The sequence below is a fragment of the Aulostomus chinensis genome, chromosome 14 (genome assembly GCF_037954235.1).
Source record: "Aulostomus chinensis isolate RoL2024-O1b breed Wild chromosome 14, RoL_Achi_v1.0, whole genome shotgun sequence".
In the NCBI taxonomy this organism is placed as follows: Eukaryota; Metazoa; Chordata; class Actinopteri; order Syngnathiformes; family Aulostomidae; genus Aulostomus; species Aulostomus chinensis.
In genome coordinates, this window is record NC_141333.1 from 749,552 (window position 1) to 771,242 (window position 21,691).

Genomic DNA, 21,691 nt, shown 5'->3' on the forward strand with positions numbered 1-21,691 from the left:
CTGTACAACAACACAGGACGCCAGTAGAGCCAAGCTGTGACAGATCGCAACCTTTGTGGGGTTGCGGATCATCGCTATTTGTTCAGTGGTTCCTTTGAGCTCAGAACTCTAAACTTCAGGGTTTTCATCAACATGACAAACACGACAACTGCCACAAATTACACAACATCCCCCCCTCACCTGTGAGCTCCACTGATGGGATACACATTTACAACCACTGATGAGTGGAACCCATCACTGAGCGCGCCATGTTTCCTCCTCATCATCTGAGGAAGGCTTCCTCATGCTCACTCAAACACACACACACACACACACACACACACACACACACACACACAGACTCACCTTTGAGGACTTCTGGAGCTCCTCATCATCTTCAATCACAGGATCCAACTTCACCACCTGACAACACACACACACACACACACACCTCCTGTGACATAGACTGGTTTACACATAGATCAGCAGCATCATCACCAGTGGGCGTGTCTGTGCGTGTACAGCGTGTACGATCAGAAAACAAAGACAAATCTCATCAAGCACAGACGGTAATAAAAGTAAAAGCCTGCCTCTTCATCAACTGCATCATTCGACATGTTTTGATCCGTCTCAATCAGACCAACAGAGCATGCAACCACTCACACGGACACAAACATGTCCTGGTCTGGTGGGAAGTTGGGACACTTCAAAACATTCTCAGGGAAAATTGGACCAAAAGCAGAATGAGAGCCCAGGACCCCCTTCTGTGAATAAAGACCCAGACATCCATTTGAGGAAATACAGTAAAAGTGTGCTGCATGTTAGTGCTCTCACCAGGACTTGATAATGCGGACCCAGAGCCTGCTCCCATTTGGCCCTTAGCACTGCATCTGTGGCTGCACACACACACACACACACACACACACACACACACACACACACACACACACGCACTATAATAACTATATTGACCAGAGGAGACATAAATACAGGTTCTAGTGGTTGAACCAGTAAATCAGCATCTTCACTAATGAACCCTCTGATGATGCTGGAAGCCTGAATGCAACGGTTAGCAGTGCTAAGCTAACGTTAGCCTATGAAGGAGCTACACCAGGGTCACATGACTTCAAGGTCACCACCACTAAGCTTCAGGCTACTTTTGTTTCCCCTGATGACCTTTAATGACCTCTGTAGGCTCCTCTAGACTCTTGTTAGCAACCCAGGTTTTTAAGACACCACCACTCCAACATCCACCGGTCTGGTGTTACTGGTGGATCTGATGTAGAACTGAACCTCCACCATCCACCGGTCTGGTGTTTACTGGTGGATCTGATGTAGAACTGAACCTCCACCATCCACCGGTCTGGTGTTTACTGGTGGATCTGATGTAGAACTGAACCTCCACCATCCACCAGTCTGGTGTTTACTGGTGGATCTGACGTAGAACTGGACCTCCACCATCCACCGGTCTGGTGTTTACTGGTGGATCTGATGTAGAACTGAACCTGCTGACATCTCCAGCTGCTGGGAACCACACACCTGATTTCGGGTCCCTAGCCTGGAGACGAGGGAACCAGACATTCTACTAGGAGAGCTGATTTAAAGACTTGGTGATACATGTGGCCTTTTTATGTTGGGAAGTAAAACAGCTGCTGCGGTCTAACATGATCAAATGCAACATTGCAGCCAAAAGACCAGCAACTCAGTCCAGTACACAACTGGTGGAACTGAATCAGGAACAGAACCTAGACCCTGGTGTCAAAACATTGCATTTCACTCCCCTCCTTGGAATTCCCTGCTTAGAAGCAGAAGCTAAATGACAAAACACTAAACTGTAAAGCAAGCAACGTCAGCTAAATACAGATGGTGTGTGTGTGTGTGTGTGTGTGTGTGTGTGTGTGTGTGTGTGTGTGTGTGTAGAATAAATGGGTTCTCCAGAGCTGAGCAGCTACAGCGAACTGTCAGAGCAGATTACCGGCCGGTGAACACTCTCTCCCGGTGGCTCGCTCGCCCGTCCGGCTGAGGAACCTCTGTTGCTGAGCCAAAGAAAACCACCTGCACGCTCTCACAAATCTGCTCACTCATGGAGGTTTTTTGCAGCAGCTCTGGTGATGTTAAAGCTCTGATTAAATTAGCATTGCTAACCCTGGCTTCACAACGCAATTAATCTGCAGCGTTTGGCTGAATGAACAGAGTAATACATCGCTGCGAGGCTGCCCGACAGCTCAGACACCTCACATCTGCTGGTCAGGAGCGGGCACGCGGGGCATAACTGTTAGCGTGGCCACTTAGCAAAGCTAATGAGGAATAAAATGAGAGGAAATCATTCAGATGTGAGTTCTGTTGGTTCTACAGAGGAGCTCCTCCCATCCCCCCTCAGACGGAGGGATACAACCAGTCAGAAGATTCTTCTGAATAAAAAAAATCCCATCCACGTTGCTTTAACAGAAGATGCAAAGCAGTCTGAAAACATTACAATCAACACTGAAGTAAAAATTGCTGATTTTACCCCTCATTCTCATGACTCTCTGCTCATCTGCCCGTGGCATCGTTCACGTTAAAGGAATTCAGTGAATTTCTGAGGGAAAAGGTGACCAGAATATGAACAGTTCGATTTTTTGTTTGTTTAGGAAACTCTCTGGAAACTATTTACAATTAAATTAATGATAAAAATAACACTTATTATTAATGGGCTCTTTTCAAAGCACTAAAGGACATTCCAAAATATATCAAATCAGAGGACAAAGGTATCATCAAGGGCTGCAAACCCGTGAATGAGGGTTCAGATCAAGTGATTTGGCAAAAAGAAATTCTCCATAATCAATCACCAACTAAACTGACAATCAATCAACTGTCTTTTTTTCCCACACAACACGACGCCATGACTGAGTGAGCGCTCACCCTGGGACACACCCGGCACGTTCGGGAATGTTTGCTCCAGCGCTGTCGTCGTGGAGACGAAAGCAGGGGACAGAGTCTTGACCTCCAGTGACCGCCGCAATGACCTATGGGACGACTCTCTTTCCACTGAAACACACACACACACACACAGGATTTTTCTGGCACACCTGATCAAAACAAGCCCAACCGAAGGACCACCACCTCCCTCCTCCACCATCCTACATGGTGTTGGGCAGATCTGTTTCCATGGTAACTCTTAGTTGGTTTATTATGCAAGATAGCTGTTTCGGAACAAACTCACACTTCAATTTCTAAGAAACAACCATCAACGACTTTTTTCAAAACTCACATTTCATTTTCAAACCATCAGAACGATGAACAGAGTCCGGCTGAGGATTTTCAGCTGGAAAAGTTTGGTTGGGGAATTTGGACTCAATGTTCCATTTAGGAAACGCAGCAGGGGTTTGTGGGCATTCTGACCTTTGACGGCCTTTACGATTGTTAACGTTGGTTATTTTGCCATCAGTCTCAAGGCGTCTGTGCAGAGATCCACAGAAACGACCGGAATATAAAAGAGTTAGGAGAAGCTGGATTCTTGTTTCATTAGTAAGAACTGGGAACCAGCAGACATCTGAGGGAGATAAGAGCAAGGAGGAAATCACTTGGGTAGGGGGGGTTGACCAGTGCTGGCTGCAGGACAAAAAATGACCCTGAACCAGGTGAATTAATCTCTGGACGCCAGCGGTGGAGGAGAGTTGGGGAAAATTACACCATGTTGTAAACAAATTTGTCATCTTAATCTGGATGAGACTACAGAAGTCCCCGACAGGAAGCAGTCACCAAGGTAACGTCCTCCCACAGGAGCAGATTATGATTTTAATAACGATCATGAATTTAGCAGCTCACCGTGTAACCACACCCTCTAACCTGTTCTCACATACGGTTCCTATTACTGAGAGAGTTCCAGGCTCACTGAACGGAGAGGGGGAACAGTTCTGCAGCAGAACCTCCACTGGTTACAGCAAACGTGGTGGTCCGCCCACCTGGAGTCTGGAGAAAGTCTTCAAGGAGCAACGGTCATTTTTAGGAAATGCACTTAAAACACGAACCTTCTGATGTTCCCAGAAGGGAACCTGCAGGCTCAAACAACCAACATGCAACATCAACCATTTTTTGGATTTACAGCTTCAGGAAGATTCTCCAAACGTGTGGGTTTCTACATCTGTTAGGTTCTGAGTCACCTGGTAGCTCGTTACAGCGCTAATCATCATCATAATCATTACGATCAAATCAAGTCCCAGGCATTTTTCAATATCAATGTGATCGAAACTCCAGCTCTTGCCTGATCCAATATGGCGACCACGCAGACGAGCAGTGGAACCGCACGCCTCCATCCATTACTGGACCTTTGAACTAAATTGTTTGAAACCCTTTCACTCTTGAATAATCACAAACTAACTGTGTTTACCTGTAGCACAGGTCAATGAATGTTGTCACTTTGGGTGGGAAACTCCAGCCAAAGGAAATTAAAACATTCTTACTCGTTATCATGTCTGTTCTTTCATTGAATCTTCCTTTGGTAAATGAAATGATGAACCGAAAGAACAAACATCGTCTGTTAATGATACTAAATAATGCACAGGATTGTAAAATCCTCAAACTCCCCCAAGTTGTAGGCTATTTGGTCCATACACCTAAAAAAAACTACAGGTGACAGGTGGGTGATGTATTTGATCGGTTGAGGGTCGATACTGGTTCAGCAGCTCAAGGCTGGTCTGAGCTGGAGGACCAGAGGGGCTGAACAGCCATGCTGAGGGGGCCATTCTTCCACTGGACAGCTAAGCTAACGGTTGCTAACAAAAAATAGCACCAGACAAACTGACTCATTTAGAAAGTTAGCTGGGTTTTTTCAGGGTTTTTTTTGTTGTTTTTTTTAAAATCTTGGATAAAAATACTGAGATATTAATAAAAGAGCAGCCGTGGTTTTAGAAGACAGGAAGTGGGTTAAGACTGTAAATGTCCATTAACCCATTTTCCCACGTTGGGATGAACGTTTCAATGTGGGACAGTTCTACCTTTATCCAAGGATCTCTCCAGGGTTCTAGCTTTCTTTCTGACCACCGTGAGAACCACAGTCTGGCCCGTTAGCTTCATCACCTCCAGCACCTCCTGATTGGTCAGCCCATGGAGGCTGACGCTGTCCAGCTGGACACACACACACACACACACACACACACACACACACACACACACACACACACACACACACACACACACACACACAGATGATAATGAATTTTCAGATAATTATTGATTTGCATTTTATTTTTTAAGTAAACTCTTGAAACTGAAACTTCTAGTGGTGCTATAATCTCTGTAATTAAAATTAAGACGTTCTATCCTATGAAGTAACCTTTAAACAGTAAAAAAGTACTTAGTTACTTTACTGTTCATGCAACTCTAAACTTCAGCTCAGAGGGACACGAAACACACAACAAGTGTTGGACAAGTACAGCTCATGGCTCTGGGGGAGCATTTGGTCGTCTCCACGTTAACTGGTAACCACCATCATTCAGTTCTTCATGGAAAAGCATTTGATGGTTTCTGGTGTCTCATGTGGTTCATATTTGAAATTCTATTCCATCTTTAATAATTTGGACAAACTTTGTGTCACTTTGAGCTCCGAGGTATCGGTACATTTCTCACTAATTCAAGTATTATAAACCAATAACTTTTTAATAATTGTTGAAAAAAAAAAAACGCTCTCAACCAGCCACTTCCAGTACTTCTACTTCATTAAGGGTTGAGAGTACTTCATCACTGCAGGTCAAACTTGAGGATTAAATCTGGTTTTAAACATTCTGAGAGTGAAAGGACAAATAGGGATCTTACTCCGATCAGCCGATCATGGACTCGGATGTTCCCACTCTGATCTGCCGCGCTGCCGGGAACCACGTGTTTGACAAACACACCAACTGCATCTGTGGGGGAAGGGAGGGACACACACACACACACACACACACACACACACACACACACACACACACACACACACACACACAAATCATCCATCTTATTGAATTTGCAGTCTAACTTCATTCCTTCAGTTCCACAAAGTTTTTTGATGCTCGAGTGTGTTCAGGACATCTTTCGCCGGCGCTCCCGCTCCTACCGTGGCTGGTGAGGGGGTTGTAGCCGATGATGGAGATACCGAGACTCTGGCCATCCTTCTTGGTCAGAGGAACCTCGTGGATCTCGTATCCCTCCAGGTTGGGCTGAAACACAGAAGCAGGCAGAGTCCATGTATTTGGGTTCAGGCGGTGCCGATGCTCATGTGCCTGAATAGTCATTCTCACCGTCTTGCTGAGCCGGCGTTGGGGGGGCAGACCAGGAGGGCGGGGGGGTAAGGCGGATACAGGGGTGGAGTCTGGAGGAGGCGGGGCTGTTGACCCCTGACCACAAGGGTCCCTGGCGATCAGCATCGTCACACAACTCCCACATGCTTGCAGCACCTTGACGACTTGGTCACTGGTGAGGCCTCTGGTGGGCGTCGCCCCGATGCGAAGGATGTGGTCACCTGTGCGGAGACGCCCATCCTGATTGGAGGAGAGGAAAGGAGAGACATCTGGAGGACACGATCACAACAGCAGATGTTTCTCGTGTTCAGCAGCTTTAATACTGTCAACTTGAACTAAAGCTGATTTCTGAGCAGGTTTGATCAGATTACTCCAGAACCAGAGATTGTGGCGGCTGGGGCTGGCGTGAAGACGCCATGTTAGACATCAGTGCAGGGAAAACACCCTGAATACCCTTTTAATGGGAAGAAGAGGCAGACTTCTGCTGGAGAGGTGGACAGAGGGAAAGACGTGTAGATAGAAGATAAAAACAAAAACAAGGAAAAAAGACAGGAAGAAGGGACAGAGAAAGAGGGATGGGAGGATGCAAGTCAGACAGGAAGGAGGAAAGCAGGGATGAAGGAAATCTTCATCGGGTCTTTAGAAGGAAACTTCCATTCTGAAAGTGTTTGAGAGAGCAAAGTGGTGGGAAGCATCTCTGCGTCTGGGCTTTTTTCTAGTCTCTGCAGAGAAATTAATCTTGTCCAATTAATCTAATTGATCAAATTAATCCGCTTACAAAGCAATAATTCCTCCTCCTGATGCTCTGCTCTCTTTGAGCTTTATTATGCAGGAGGTGTCTGCTGAGCTCCAACGATCCTGCAGCTCAGCCCTGACGCCTCCCCCAGCTCCAGGGTGCTGACCGGGTCATCCCTCACCCTGCCGTCATACATCCGTCTGTAGAGCCGCGACCGCTAGCTCCTCCAACATTAGCCTACTGCAGATCCAGATGTAGCTGGCGCCTGCAGTGCTGAACCACCCCGAGGAGGACACAACCACACCAGCACTGATGTGGTGGCGTGACTTACTTTGTCTGCCACGCTGTCCGGGATGAGTGTCCTGACCACCACGCCGCTCGTCTTCCCTCCCACGATGCCGAAGCCTAAACCGGAGCCATCATTGACCAGCTTGATCTCCTCCAAGTGACCCCACCGCTCCTTCAGCACAAGAAGCACAACGACATCCATGACTTTGGAGAACCCCCCCCCACACACACACACACACAGACGAGGCTGATAATCGGCGTTATTGATTATTCAGTCGTTTTAACAAAATCTTGCAGTGTCACCTCCCACCAGGACTTGGGTCCTAGTGGGAGGTGACACTGATCTGGTGTTTCCACAGCAGTTACACGTCTATGTTGTTGTCACGTAGCAACCACGACCCTACACAAACACTTCTGGTCACACAAGCGTGTAACATGGACATGTCAGAAGCATGTAGGCCAACTACACGTGTGTTTCTACTCAGGAACATCAAGGAAGACCCGCATTGGTCCGTCCACTCACATTTTCTCCAGGACTGATTCATTGACTCGTCCTGGTGCACGTCACAATTTCAAGTACTGGTTCTGATGTCATCACGCAGTACTTTTACTGCTTTGCTCACATGTTGTGTTATAATTGTGTTTACTACAGTAGACTACACTAAGTACTGTCAGACACATTCACCAAGCCTGGCGCTGGAGCCGGGGGCTCGCGGCCCACTGCACACCGACATCTGTGTGTGCAGCACCGCTTGCAGCTCTGGTTCTCCGATGGCCTGATGGGCCGGTTCAGGCGCCTCCGTTCTTGAGTCACAGCTTTCACCTACATCCTTTCTTTTAACAGATCAAACCTGCTAAACTTCCAGTAAAGTCCCAGTTGTGTAAATGGTTTTCCCTGTAAGCAGCACGCAGACTCCCCGAGCTGCTTGGCTGGTTATCAGTCCTGAGGTGAAAGGCTGTTAGACTCAAGCTGGGCAGGTAATTACCAGCTGGGAGCGTTTCCTCCCCTCTGATACCAGCCGCTGATCAATGGGAGGCTGCTGCCCACCACCGCCTCGATGGAGCAGCTGCAATCAGACGGGCTCTGGCCTCTTATTACAGCTGGGATCTGATAGCAGCTCTTCTCCAGCCTGCAGACCCCCCCCACACGGGTAAGCCTGGCCCACACACACCTGACCTTATCCAGACAAAACCTGGGGGGCCTGACAGTGTCACCACTGACATATCTGTAACCAAATATTTCCTTCAAATCAGCACAAATTTAGTGAATCATTGGCAAAATGAAGCTGCAGATCAAATTTTTAAAAACGACCCCCTGTAAAACACACAGACTGTGTGAGCTTCAATTTGAGGGCCCACTGGAAATCTTGCTTCTTGTGTGACTCCAACTTAACCTTTGACCTTTTGACTGACAGGTGGTGGAGTCATTTATATTTCTGTTCTGTCTATGCGTCGTCGTCAGTAGGAAAGCCTGAGATGGACTCCACCGGGAGGGAGCCCATGTTGTGATGAGGGTCACTTCACTCACCAAGGCGTCTGAGTGGATTTATACTCGTGTGTATCAGTGACCTCATGGTGACAAGTTTCCTGTCAGCTTTGGCCGGAAACTAGCGGCGAGCCAAGGCGAGATCTGCAGCCAGGACGACACGTCAGCTGTGACGGCGGCTCGGAGTCTTGGCTCTGGAGCGGCGATAGTTAGCCAGGCCAGGCCAACGCCAATAAAATCCATCAAGAGTTGTGTTTTTTTTATGCCCGTGTCTCCATTAAACATGACCTCGATAGAAATGGGACATGAATAAAACAAAGGCGGGAGGATCGAGGCCTGGTATGCGGGACGTGGCCCAGATCCAGTGAGCCGGGGGGGGGGGGGGGTAACAAATCAGAGGGACAGAGGAGTTCTGTGTGGTAGCGACCCAACAATGAAGCAGGGCAGCAGCATTTGAGCTCACGCCTCTCCCCCGTCTCACCTGCAGCTGTTAAGCTCTCACTGCTGCTTCTTTGAAAACAATTTTGTTTTTTAGTGCGATGGGAGCGCTTTACCAGCAGGGCCATGTCTCAAACAGATACCATCACTTCTGCATTGGTCCAGCTTATGAACCTTTTCGCCCAGGTTTATGGGCGGACGCTGCCTGCCACACAGAGCAAAAAAAAACAAAACCAAAAAACATAAATAATTTGCATAAATGGCTTCATTCATAATTTTTGTTATTATTTGCTTTTTATTTTAGTAGAGCAGACATGAACACGTCCTGATTTCCTATCAGCAGACTTACAGCAGGTGTCACTGAACAGAGGTGTGGCCTAAGGTATGACTGACGGACTCATTTTGAGTGACCGGCAGGACGCCGGATGACAGGGGATTTCTGCATGAGAAACACTGACACCAAACAGCAGCCATCTTAAAACTTTAACATCTTGGTCTGATTTTGAATGCTGAGACGATTCTTTCAGTCCATTTCTCGCAAATTATTTAATAATTATTCTATATAACATTATTATTATTGTTATTATTGTCTTCATCATACCTCAGTATCTGATTTGCAAAGAATAAAATGTTTTCATATTGTTGGTGAACTGATGCTTCAATCTTCACTCTGCTGCCCTCACAAAGCAACAGTTTAACCTTTAAGGAAGAACATGTTCTCACCATGCTGGCGGTGGCGGCAGGCAGTGGCGATGCATCCAGTGGGCGTTCCCTGGCGACCACCAGCTCCACGGTGTCTCCAGGCTGCTGCAGCAGGGTGAGGGCCTGCTGCTGGCTGATCCCTGGCTCCAGAGGGCTGCCATTGATCACCAGGATCTGATCCCTCTCCTGGAGACGCCTGTCCCTGCAGCCACATGTCAGCAGCTCAACCATCCAGGCTCCAACAAACCACTCACCTTCTTCCTAGCTTGGTCCACTGGGTAATTGCTTATGAACCAGCTTCACTGTGCCAGCAGCCACTGAGGTCTGCTAACGTGACACTTTTGATGCTAACGTTACATTTGCTAAAACATCCATTATCACTGAAACCAACATTGCATCCTATTAATTCTAAAATCAGTTTGTATTTTCAAGCAGACAACCTGTGAGCGACGCCTCCAGGCTGGATTTGTTTGATGAAGACACCCTGGCTGCTGCTTCCTGCTGGATGCAGGCCGACCACACTGAAACCCAGACTGCCGGACAGCGGCCGGGTCAGATGAACCAGCTCTGTGTGACGCCCCTGCGCACGCACGCGCACACACACACACACACACACACACACACACACACACACACACACACACACACACACACACACACACACACACACACACACACACACACACACACACACACACACACACACACACACACATCAGGGGTTTGTCTATTTGTTGACATTCATGTTGAGTGGTGTGTTCTGACCCACCTTGGCAGTGGCAAAGATCCATTTCTGGAGGAGGTCAGATGAGGGCGGAGTTTGATGGATGGGTGGAGTCGAGCCATTGGTCAGGATGGAGGAGGAGGCGGACAAGGTGGGCGGCGCTGAGCTGCTAGCTGGATTATCAGCACTCATAATCAGCTGCCCCTTTTTAGAGAAACTGAAGTCGCTGCAGGCATCGGGTGGCATGCTGCTCAGCTGGAGAGGAGGAGGAGGAGGAGCTTGTCAGATAGGAGGATACATGTGGTGAGTGGGTGCTGAAAGTACCTGATCTGATCCAGAACCAACAGAACCATATTGGTCGCTCATCTACTGGACAGAAAATCAGTCCATTATGACATCACAAGAGCAACACTCTAAAAAGATCAACTAGAAAGAGAGACAGGAATCAAAGACCACAGTGGAATTAGCCTGATGCTAGTGCTTTTATGGCTACTTAGCATCTTTGAGGTCATTAATGACCTTTGTTGAGCTTCTCCTCCCCCCAGCTGCAGCTCCTGGTCTCTACCCACAATGCACTGAGTCAACTTCCTGGAAGTGGTCCTATGTATAGCACGGCAGTATTGTGGTATTTTTGCGGTCCTACAGAAAGTGATCATGGCAGGGTTGAGGTGTGTTTGTAGTACAACAGGGAGCAGTCATCTCCTGGTTCCCCCACCAACAGGAAGTGGTCATCTCCTGGTTCCCCCACCAACAGGAAGTGGTCATCTCCTGGTTTCTTCCCCTGCAGCCTATGGGATCGCTCCATGTGATTGTGGTGATTGAACCAGTAAATCAGCTCTGGTGAACAAAAGTTGATGATCTTCCAGGTTCAGTTCATCAAGATCATCTTCACTAATGAACACCTGATGTAGAACTGAACCTCCACCATCCACCGGTCTGGTGTTTACTGGTGGATCTGATGTAGACCTGAACCTCCACCATCCACCAGTCTGGTGTTTACTGGTGGATCTGATGTAGAACTGAACCTCCACCACCCACCAGTCTGGTGTTTACTGGTGGATCTGATGTAGAACTGAACCTCCACCATCCACCAGTCTGGTGTTTACTGCTGGATCTGATGTAGAACTGAACCTCCACCATCCACCGGTCTGGTGTTTACTGGTGGATCTGATGTAGAGCTGAACCTCCCCCATCCACCGGTCTGGTGTTTACTGGTGGATCTGATGTAGAACTGAACCTGCTGATATCTCCGGCTGCTGGGCACCTCACACCTGATCTCTGGTCTCTGACCTGGACACGACAGAACCAGATGTTCTACTAGGAGAACTAGTTTAATGGCTCGTTCTTGCTAAGACCAGTTCATTCAGGGAATGTCCCCATGTAGGGAAGTTGATTTGAGAAAAATGAACTGAACTTGTCGCTGATACATTTGTTTGTTGACACTTCAACACAACCAGAAGTGAAGTTATGCACTTTGTGAACTATGTGTCTGATTAGCTGTGATTTGCTCTCTTGATTGCCCCCCTGCCCTCTCACGGGGATAAGTAAAGTTTTCTGAATCTGTTTTAAGGGCTGGCTGATGCTAACATGTAGTGCCTGTTCAGGAAGGCGTCTAAACACGTAACTGTAAGATGTTGGAAATGTTCAAGATGGATTGTGAGTCATCTTGAATGTGTAAACAAATTTCCAGGGGAATTCTGCAGGCAAACCAGCAACCTTTCCGTTGCTGGACAGCCCCTCCACCTCTGAGCCACACTGCCCCCTGAAGGAAAGGTGACGCCTGCAGTTCAACACTGAGGACCTGGGAGGTCTGACAGGGGGACAAATGATCAGACAGGAACAGGATGGACGGACGTCCTAATGCACAAGGACACCGTCAACAAACCAAAGACATGTGCAAAGCAGTAATGAGGCGGCGGCTGGGGGGGGATCAATAGGTTCCTCGGCAGCACCCCCCCCCCCCCGCACAGGTAATGTATTAATGACCTTTACACTCACATTGTGGAAACTTATCAGTCTGCAGCTTATTTAGGCCGGGCTGACGGAGCAGGATCGCCAGCCACTTCATCAATACGCCTCGACAAGGCCGTTACTCAAAACAAGACACTAGATATTAAGGCTTGATAGATCCGCAGAGCGCCGGGGCGCGGGGGCGGGGGTAAATAAATAAAGAAAGACAGAAGCTTCATACACCCTCCAGCGCTTCCAGCCAGGCATTCATAGACTCAGCTCTGACCTTCGCAGCACTTAGAATATGAAGCCCGCCGGCACTTATTGCCATTATCTTAATTTGGCCTGCAGATTGTTTATTGTAAAGGTTCCACGTCAGAGTGAGCGGGCGCTGAATACTGATGGAGGTGTAGAGGCGAGTCAATGTCCTCGCTCTACCCAGCTGACAGCTCCGGGGCTGGCAGGAGGCACCTGGTAGGCTGCCGACACCTGGGCGGAGTCTCACCTGCCGGGTCACTGCTGTCACCTGACAGGAAACACTGACGCTCAAAGAAACGACACCCAAGTATGTTTTTTGTCTGCCACGCGTGAATCATCATCTACGACGGTTGTCATCAACTCCCACCTTTGTTTCTCCGCCTGTGCAGCGGCTGGAAGCGACCAGCGGAGAGCTCTGCTCCGCGGCGCCACATCCTGCTGCGGTCTTCTCACAGCAAGAAGCTGTAAATGTAAGTTAAAAGCTACCAAAGGGTCAAAACACCGCATCAGATGAAAGATGGTGGAGCTGCTGGGACTCATCACCTCTTCCCATCTTCACCCAACATGTCTGTGTGAAACCAACCCCCTAAATCCAGCTGCTCCATCCTCCCCACGCTTGTAACACCGCCCACGCCCACCAGTCTTAGTAGCAATGGGTTCACGAGAACCAGGCCATGTCACAAAATGGACCCGTGGAGGTTCTGGTGTTGGGTTGGAGCCTGATGGCGCGCCTCACCTGGTGTCGCAGCTGTCTGATGGAGTGCTGCAGGGTCAGGATGTGGTTGAAGAGGGGACTCTGCAGGGTCGCCTGGAGGTTCCCCAGTGTGTCACTGTGGGTCCACTCCTCCCTCTGGACCAGTTTCACCTGCAGGCGTTCCAGAGCTCCCAGTACCTGCTGGCGCTCTGCAGAGGACACTGAGGCCACACAGGAAACATTAAACACACACACACTCCTTTGTGTACCTGTGGAGCAGAGGGGTCGTACCTGCTGCTACATGGTCAAACATGGCCGCTCAGTCCTTCACTCTGGATCACACTGGTCACAGAAGAGCAGGAAATAATGAGCCTATTAGCAGCAGCAGCAGCAATCACACACACCTCAGCCCGCGTCACACAGTCTGTCCACCACGAGCAGGTTCACCTGGTGAGAGCTGAACCTGCTGCTTTCCTCCACCTGACCAGCTTCACCTGAAACTTCCTTCTTCCCTGAAAATGAGGGGGGAAAGACTTACCTAAACTTTTAATTAGTAAAATGATGAGAGAAAACAGAAGTCACTGATTTAGTTCATAGTTGATGTGAGAACAAACCATTCAGGCCTCACCAAGGACCAGTACTGCTCCCCTGTACTGCTCTGTTACACAGTGTTACTAATCTAGTATAAGTACATAAACTACTGGGTAAAATGTACATAAAGTATCATAAAATTAAAGTCGCCATTATGTAAAAAGTTCGAGAGTAAAGTACTAATCATGTGTTCTTCACTGATCGGATTCCAGCTGAGAGGAACACTCAGGTACCAACACACCTGGGAGCCCAGACTTTGCTGGGACCTTCAGTCTTCCGACCTGTTTCACATCTGACGGATTAGCTGGTGATCGAACGCATCATTAGTAGCAACGCCAGTTACTTCGAGCGCCGAACCCGCAGAATCAGCTTCCTCCTCTGGCAGCAGCACAGGTGGGGCAGGTTACCTGCCCGTTAGCTTAGCACCTAGCAGGAGTTGTTGACTCAGTCAGGGCCACTTTATCAGCTGGTGCGGGTGGAAAAACACACACGCCAACATTCCGAGCTGGAGCTCTCCTTTCCTGCCTGAAACCAGTGAGTGTGTGTGTGGGTTGCTCACCTGTGCGCGCACCTGAGAGACAAGGAAGTGAAACTCAGCAGCTCAGAGGGGAGGGGTGACACCACCTAACATTTTCCAAATGACATACACCCCCGTCCAAGTAGATTTTCAAACGGATTTCTGAATTCGTGACTCAAGAGTTTCAGCGGTTCCGGGCGGTTCAACAGGTGCACCAAACACCTTCCTGATGTCCGAGCACGCGCGCTTTATGAAAACAAAACCCCAAAAACTTCCCATGAAACTCCGCGTCTCTGCTCCTAAGAGCCGAACGAGTTTAAACAAGACCAGACAACTTCTCGCCCCGCAGCTTCACGTCGTCACGCACGCGACCGTGGCTAGCTGCTAGCATGCTAACTGACGTGCCAAAACCCGCGAGTCCACCGGTGAGCTCCTCCGACACGGGGCCACCCCAGAGAGTCAAACTGGAGTAAAACTCTCATGAACTGGATCCAGGTCGGCACCAGCAGTATGGCTTTAATGCTGCGTTCAAGTTCCGATTGAAATCGTAGCTATCAGTCCATTTTGAGCGAGTTGATGGAAGCGTTCGAGCATGGTCCCCGCTCACGGGGGGCACGAGCCTCTGATTCCCCTCAAGTTTGCAACCGCGACCGTCACACATCTGGAAATATTTTCAAAAGTATCAGAACAAACTGATCATGTGACTTTCCCGAGAAATTAATAAAACTATTTTTTCATTGCCAAATAAATAAATTTTACCTTAATTAGGTCTAAATTCTTGCTTGTGTTGTACGTCGCTTTGGACAAAAGCGTCTGCTAAATGAAATTGGAGAATTGCAAATGAAAAAAATGGAATCACGAGTAAAACCTTCATATTTGTCTGAAAATGTGTTTAAAGAGACTCCATGGGATGTTACTGAAGAAACAAACGGAAATGTTTTTGGAGCTGGATGTTCACCAGAGAAGGAAGCAGCAAACGTGAAATCAGTGACAAACAAATGAAACCATCGTCACGATAAATGTTCTGGTTGTGTTTCAAGAGGGAAAAACTATTCGAGGAAATAATTATTTTATCACACATGCAGCAGATCATTGACTTACCCTTCAGTGTGTCAGCTCACGGGGGTCAATATTTGATTTATGAAGTATTTTTTATAGCTCGCCTTTTTATTATTCCATTAATTACTTTGACTTGAAAAGCAGATTAGTATGTCAGAAACCAGTAGAAACTTATTCGAATCGATGTGCTGTGTTGCGCTGTAGCTGTCTGAGACTCGATTTTCCGAGGGGTCCTAAACATAGCTTCTGTTGACGTCACACACTTAGACATGGCGTCCTCTCGCAGACGGCTGGTGTGTTTACGGAGCGGAATATGGAGCGTCTTGTTTTACTGCGTCTCCTCGCACCTGAGGGATGTTCTGGGCGAGACCGCGGAGAGCTGCGACCGCCTGCGACTCGGACAATATCCTTCCAACACGGTCACTTCCGGGGGGGGGGGGGGCGCTATCTGCTGTCCGCTAGCTGCAGCTGCTAGCTGCTAGCTGGTACGGTCGAGCACATCAAGTGTTCGGACCAGTGAAGGTTCGGTTCTTCCCAGAACCCACAGGCAAGCGCGGTTTCCTGATAGTTTACTAACTTCCTATCAATGAATCGATATCAGGTCGATGCAGGTTGAATTCCAACTTGCAGCAGTCAAAGTTTTATTGTATCAGAGCGGATCAGAAAACCACTGTGTGTATCGATTATTAATGGGACAGTTTTCATGTTTGGCATCGATCAGAATCATTGATCAGACGGTTCGGACTCCTTCACTCTGCTCACGTTTCTCTGCAAAGACCCGAAGATCGACGAAGCCACGCAGGAGCCCGAGAACTGCCGAGACACCAGAGCCTGGGGTGGGTGACCTTTGACCTCCGGGATTCGAACAGCAACGATGGAGAAATCTGTCTGTGAACCCACTCACAGAGCCAGTTTTTGTCATCTCACCCTCTCATAAACTCTGTGTGTGTGTGTGTGTGTGTGTGTGTGTGTGTGTAGTGGAGTGCCTCCCAGCTCCAAACATCAGCTGCCGGCTCCCTAATGGGACAGAGTTCAGGTTCAGTGGGGAGGAGGTGGGCTTCAACAAGACCATCCCCTGCAGGAATGTGTGAGTGCTGGCAACACACACACACACACACACTCATGCGGTTGAGCACAGACCTCAGGCCGTCTCAGGTGAGTTGGTTGTGGGAGTTGCGCGTGGTTTCAACATCACTTGAGGAAAGATCACAATTGTCAACCTAAATTCGTACATTTCCTCGGCCTGAGGTGTGACGCGCGTCACTGTTGTGGTCCACAGCTTCTGACTTGGATGGATGACCTCACTGTGAGTGGAGATGAAACGTGTGAGGACATTGTAGTTTTCCTGGTCATGGTGATTGTGTGTTTCCTCTCAGGAGCGGTTATTCCTACAAAGTGGCGGTGGCGTTGTCTCTGTTCCTGGGCTGGCTGGGAGCCGACCGCTTCTACCTGGGATACCCGGCTCTAGGTAAGCGAACCCGCCGAGGACCGACCCAAATGTCCTCCCAGGCGTCGCAAACAGGCCACAGCAGAAGAGCTCAGCTGTCCTTTTCAGGGGTAAAAACAGAATAAACAGGTGAAGAAAATTGGTTAAAAATGAGCACCACACAGGAAAAGACTTAAGACAAAAACTTTTGTTTGGAATGTGCGAAGGCAGCAGTAGCCACTTAGCTGTGTAGTCGCAGTGTAACACGCCCCTCACCTGCCTGTGGGCGCCGCTCATCACTTGTACACCTCTGACCTGAAGGAGGAAGACATGGATCTGCTGCTCCCTGCCAGCTTAAATCACACCTGGACAAAAATGCAAACGTGGATTTGTTGCCGTCACGTTGTGTTGCTGAACACAAGTGCAGCAAGTTAGGATGAAGGGGAGTGGCGGTGACCTCTGGCTGCCGCCCCGGGGACTGAGTTTCCTGGCTGGGACGCCGCGGCTCAGCTCCTCCTCACAATAACCCACAGAAGCCATTTGCACAACAAGGACCTGTTATTGTCAGCAGGCTCGTCTGTTCTCAGCACACACCTGCACCTGTGTGTGTGTGTGTGTGTGTGTGTGTGTGTGTGTGTGTGTGTGTGTGTGTCAGACGAGTTGAACAGGAACAAGAAGGGACCTGAGGGTTAAAGACATCAATCAATAATCAAAGATATATAAATACATGCAGGTGACCCAGTGTCATACAAACAACCTCCTGAGGCTTGTTTGGCTTCGCCGGGCCTCACCCCTCTGAATCGTTTGCTCTGGTCTGTAAGTAACAAAACAACACAACGTGTCACCGCAATCCACGCCAATGAGCCGATGAGCTGGGCTGTCCCCCAACGGTCACCCTAAAAGAAAAAGAATGTGTTTGGGCGGAGCTAGAGAGTAAGAACAGGAGTGTTTGATGCTTTGACGCGTCCGCCTGGTTTCAGGAGCTGTGGAGTTACTGGTCGTTGCATCACATCCTCCACCATCATGGACCCGCCAGAGTTTAGTTTGGCAAAGCTGACATGAGCAGTGAACGAGTCACGCTCCACATTTCTGTTCCACGAGGAATTCAACGATGTTATGAAAGATGGATGGTCAGCTGCGCCCTGACTGAAGGGGTTCAGGCGCCAGCAGCCGTCCGTGCGTCCACGTATGGTCACTCACGCCTCAGCTGCCCCGCCCCCTCAGTTGAGGCGTTGGGGACGTTTTTATTCTTCTTCTTGATGTTCAAACCAAAGCAAAATGGTGGTCTGTCTGAGCTGCTGCTTCCCTCCCCTACCACGACCGCCTCCTGGGACCCCTGGGGCTTAGCGGGGGCCCGTTTGAGCACTAGAACCTGCTGTGTTTCTGATGCTGCTGTCGGAACCAGAACAACTGGTTCTTGTGTAGTTTAGGTGGACTCTCCAATGTACTGAGGGAACCTGTTCTCTCCGTCACACAGGCCTGCTGAAGTTCTGCACCGTTGGTTTCTGTGGAATCGGAACGCTGATTGACTTTGTCTTGATCGCCATGCAGGTGAGTCAGGTGTTGTCCTCTGCTGAAGGCGGCCATGTTGCGTCGGTGTACAGTGATGGTGCTCAGAGAAAGCAACTCCCTCGACTCATTCAGTGACCTCAGATTAGTGACTTGGTGTCGTTATTGATCCCAGCAGCAAAAGAACTTGACGCGTCATACGTGTCATAACAGTTCCTGTTAACGAGTTACCTGACCTGAAAGTTACTCAGCTGGAGCAAAGCGCCACAGTTGTGACATCAGATCAAACGCACACGTCTGTCCGATGAATCTGATGAAATTTGATATCCAAAAGGTCATCCATGTCCTCCATGTCTGACTGGCGTGCAACATCGTCCAGAGTTGGAAGGATGAGACCCTCCGTCGTCATGGTAACTTTCTTGTGTCGTGTGCTTCAGATCGTGGGTCCAGCGGATGGATCAAACTACATCGTGGATTATTATGGCGCCAGACTGACGCGCCTCTCCATTGACAACCAGACCTACCGGAAGCCTCACCTGTCTCTGTGAGCACACCTGGCCACGCCCACAAACCCACAGGAACACTGTGAGTTGACCGCCTTCTACCATGAAATCATCTGTGATTCTCAGTCAGTCACTTTACATCTGATGAAACACACACACACACACTTACACACACTGGGTCTTAAATCAGAAAGTGATGTCGATGATGTCACTCACTCATTCACCCAGACGGCAGCGGAGCAGCCACCAAAGCGCTAGCTAGGAGGCTCAGGCTACGTCAGCTGCAGGCTGGTACTGGCACTGGGACTGGTACTGGCACTGGGACTGGCACTGGTACTGGGACTGGTACTTAGACAGATACCGATCAATCACTTATCAGATCAGTTGAGGATCAGCGTCTCTGTCTGCAGGAGTCCACCAGAGGGCGCTGAGGAGCCCCTCCTCCGTCTGAGACGCCTCACCATCCGTTACAACCTCTCAGTTGTGTTTGTGTTCATATTGACGGGGAGGAGAACTAGATATCGATCCTGATATCAGCTTCTGTTTTTGGTTCCCAGTTGAACTTGACGATTCCCAGTCCAGTTCCAGCGAGCGGCTGAGGTCGACCTGCAGCAGGTTCCTGAGGGGGCGGAGAATTGAGTTTGACTAGGGCTGCATCTAACCATTATTTTAATCATCGAGTAATCGGTAATATTTTTTCGATGAATCAGATAAAAACACAAGGAGGCATGAATTTCCAAGCTTTTATTCAGAAACAGAACTGACAGTCCAGAAAATCTTCAAAGTGGACCAGCAGGTCGCTCCCTGAGCCGTTGGAGTGATGATTCAGGAAACAACAAGTGAACGGACAAACACAGAAACACACACACGTATGCCTTACATATGGAGGGCATATTTGAAGTATTATGTTTTACACAAGTGCAATAACACTGGATTTAAGTTCAAAAGGGTTGTGATACTGTTTTTGATTTGTCCATGCGGCGGCGGCGGCGGCGGCGTGTTGGTCATGACAGGAAGCTGCTGCAGTATTTCTTTGCACCTTATTTCAGAAAATTAACACATGAAGCTCGTTCATTAAATTCTTACCATCATTGTAGTTCCTGCAAGTGGACTTTCTACACCACATCTAGACCCAGCCTAAGCGGACCAGGCGCTACACAAGAACTCTAAGATTAAATCACAGTAAATCAAGTGTCTTTGTGTCAACAAGAACCGATCCGGGACAAAGCACAGAATAAATACTTACAGTTTCTCCGCCTCCAACACGGTTCAAAACAACGGTTTCTCCGGTACTTCTGCTCCGCGCTCAACTCAACTCAAACGGCTCTGCAACTTTGTGAGTGATGTAATTGTCACGCGACCCAATGAATCCATCATGAAATCCGTTGCTAACACTTGTAATTATTGATTAGGGATTGGTTGTTGCAGCCTAGTCGGAGCCAGTAGAGCCTGGCTGGTTTGGGTGGATTGATCCATCTTTTGAGATCGTAGACGCCACGTCACTCTGATGTTTGAATATTGTGTCTCTCCTCTGGGTTCTGATGGCGGCGTGTTCCTCCTCAGGTCTCCCTGGAGCTCCACTCTGCTGCGGCTCACTTTCTTCGTCCTGCTTCAAGCCAACCCTGCTTCAGATATTTGTGTTGGTTTTTAGTGAACATGATTTTGTTGTTAAATGTCGTGATGTTTGACTGCTGTCGTGTCTTTAGGTTGTGACTTCTTTCCATGAAAGCTGACTTTGTAAATAAAGATTTTTTTAAATCCACGTTTATTTAGTAATTAATTGAACTGGACACCAGTCCAACCACTGGGGCACTGCCACATCCCAGCAAACTGATGCCATAAATGAATGTTGAAAGCGAGACATCTCTGGTTCGACACGATGGGAGCCGCATGGACGGTTCTGGAGATGAGGGACCGGAGGAGAGTGAGACGGGTCGGAGCTGCGCTGCTGTTGTGAAGAGTTGAGTCAGGCGTCAGCTGTGGGTCTACGGGTCGGTCTGGTTCCTTCTCTCACCTGTAAAATACGATTCATGGTTGAAAGAACCGGATCCCAGGTGTGAGCAGCATTTCCTCAGCAGGGAGGCCGGCGTGTCCCTCAGGGAGGGTGAGGTTCTACCATCTCTGAGTGGAACCGTTGCCCTGTGGAGTCAAATGAGCCAATCAAGGTGGTTCAGCATCTAGTCAAGACGCCACCTGGGCGCCAGGGCAGATCCAGGACCAGGAGGATAGACAACTAGTCCACACTGGTCTGGGAACCCCTGAAGATCCTCATGTCACTGCTGGTCCCTGTGGCCAGGGGAAGGAAGTCTGGGGTTCCTGCTGGGGCTGAACCACCACGGCCCGGCCTGTGTATCAGCTGAAAGGAGCTGGTTTCTTCACGGCTTTGCTTTGAGTCACATCGACTTCAACAAGACAGAAAAACTGTTTCCAACTTCAGCTGAGTTTGTCACACTGAGAGCAGCGAGCGTTTCCCCCATTTAATTATTGCTCCGACACAGATACAGTGTGTGTGTGTGTGTGTGTGTGTGTGTGTGTGTTTTCATGTGGAGTTAGCAGTCATGTGGCTTTCATCAA

At 48.8% G+C, this 21,691-nt stretch overlaps 2 protein-coding genes across 18 annotated transcripts in view; one reads left to right on the top strand and one right to left on the bottom strand.

Annotated features, from left to right (window-relative positions):
• Positions 1 to 16,026, bottom strand: part of patj (PATJ crumbs cell polarity complex component) — a 60,642-nt gene extending 44,616 nt beyond the window's left edge. The window contains exons 1-15 of one of the 16 annotated variants that reach the window (XM_086224856.1): positions 14,675 to 15,153; positions 13,960 to 14,024; positions 13,804 to 13,854; positions 13,555 to 13,733; positions 10,656 to 10,865; positions 10,327 to 10,466; positions 9,908 to 10,088; positions 7,304 to 7,432; positions 6,237 to 6,476; positions 6,053 to 6,155; positions 5,773 to 5,861; positions 4,956 to 5,085; positions 2,881 to 3,006; positions 814 to 875; positions 346 to 402 (exon numbers count right to left, since the gene is read on the bottom strand). In XM_086224856.1, coding sequence (XP_086080982.1) covers positions 346 to 402; positions 814 to 875; positions 2,881 to 3,006; positions 4,956 to 5,085; positions 5,773 to 5,861; positions 6,053 to 6,155; positions 6,237 to 6,476; positions 7,304 to 7,432; positions 9,908 to 10,088; positions 10,327 to 10,466; positions 10,656 to 10,865; positions 13,555 to 13,733; positions 13,804 to 13,825 — 1,668 coding nt within the window. In that variant the 5' untranslated portion in view covers positions 13,826 to 13,854; positions 13,960 to 14,024; positions 14,675 to 15,153. Of the gene's footprint in view, positions 1 to 345; positions 403 to 813; positions 876 to 2,880; positions 3,007 to 4,955; positions 5,086 to 5,772; positions 5,862 to 6,052; positions 6,156 to 6,236; positions 6,477 to 7,303; positions 7,433 to 9,907; positions 10,089 to 10,326; positions 10,467 to 10,655; positions 10,866 to 13,554; positions 13,734 to 13,803; positions 15,155 to 15,721 lie in introns of those variants that run through there. The other 15 variants (XM_086224854.1, XM_086224848.1, XM_086224853.1 and 12 more) reach the window with 15 other exon arrangements.
• Positions 15,924 to 20,879, top strand: tm2d1 (TM2 domain containing 1). 2 transcript variants are annotated; one of them, XM_086224861.1, is made up of 7 exons: positions 15,924 to 16,082; positions 16,442 to 16,515; positions 16,658 to 16,766; positions 17,056 to 17,147; positions 18,583 to 18,656; positions 19,052 to 19,199; positions 20,681 to 20,879. In XM_086224861.1, the coding sequence occupies exons 1-6, from the start codon at positions 15,949 to 15,951 to the stop codon at positions 19,160 to 19,162; spliced, it is 594 nt and encodes a 197-aa protein (XP_086080987.1). In that variant the 5' UTR covers positions 15,924 to 15,948; the 3' UTR covers positions 19,163 to 19,199; positions 20,681 to 20,879. The 2 variants fall into 2 exon arrangements, with proteins under 2 accessions (XP_086080987.1, XP_086080988.1); XM_086224862.1 differs by lacking the exon at positions 20,681 to 20,879 and adding an exon at positions 19,675 to 20,656.
• Positions 20,880 to 21,691: the final 812 nt, after the last annotated feature.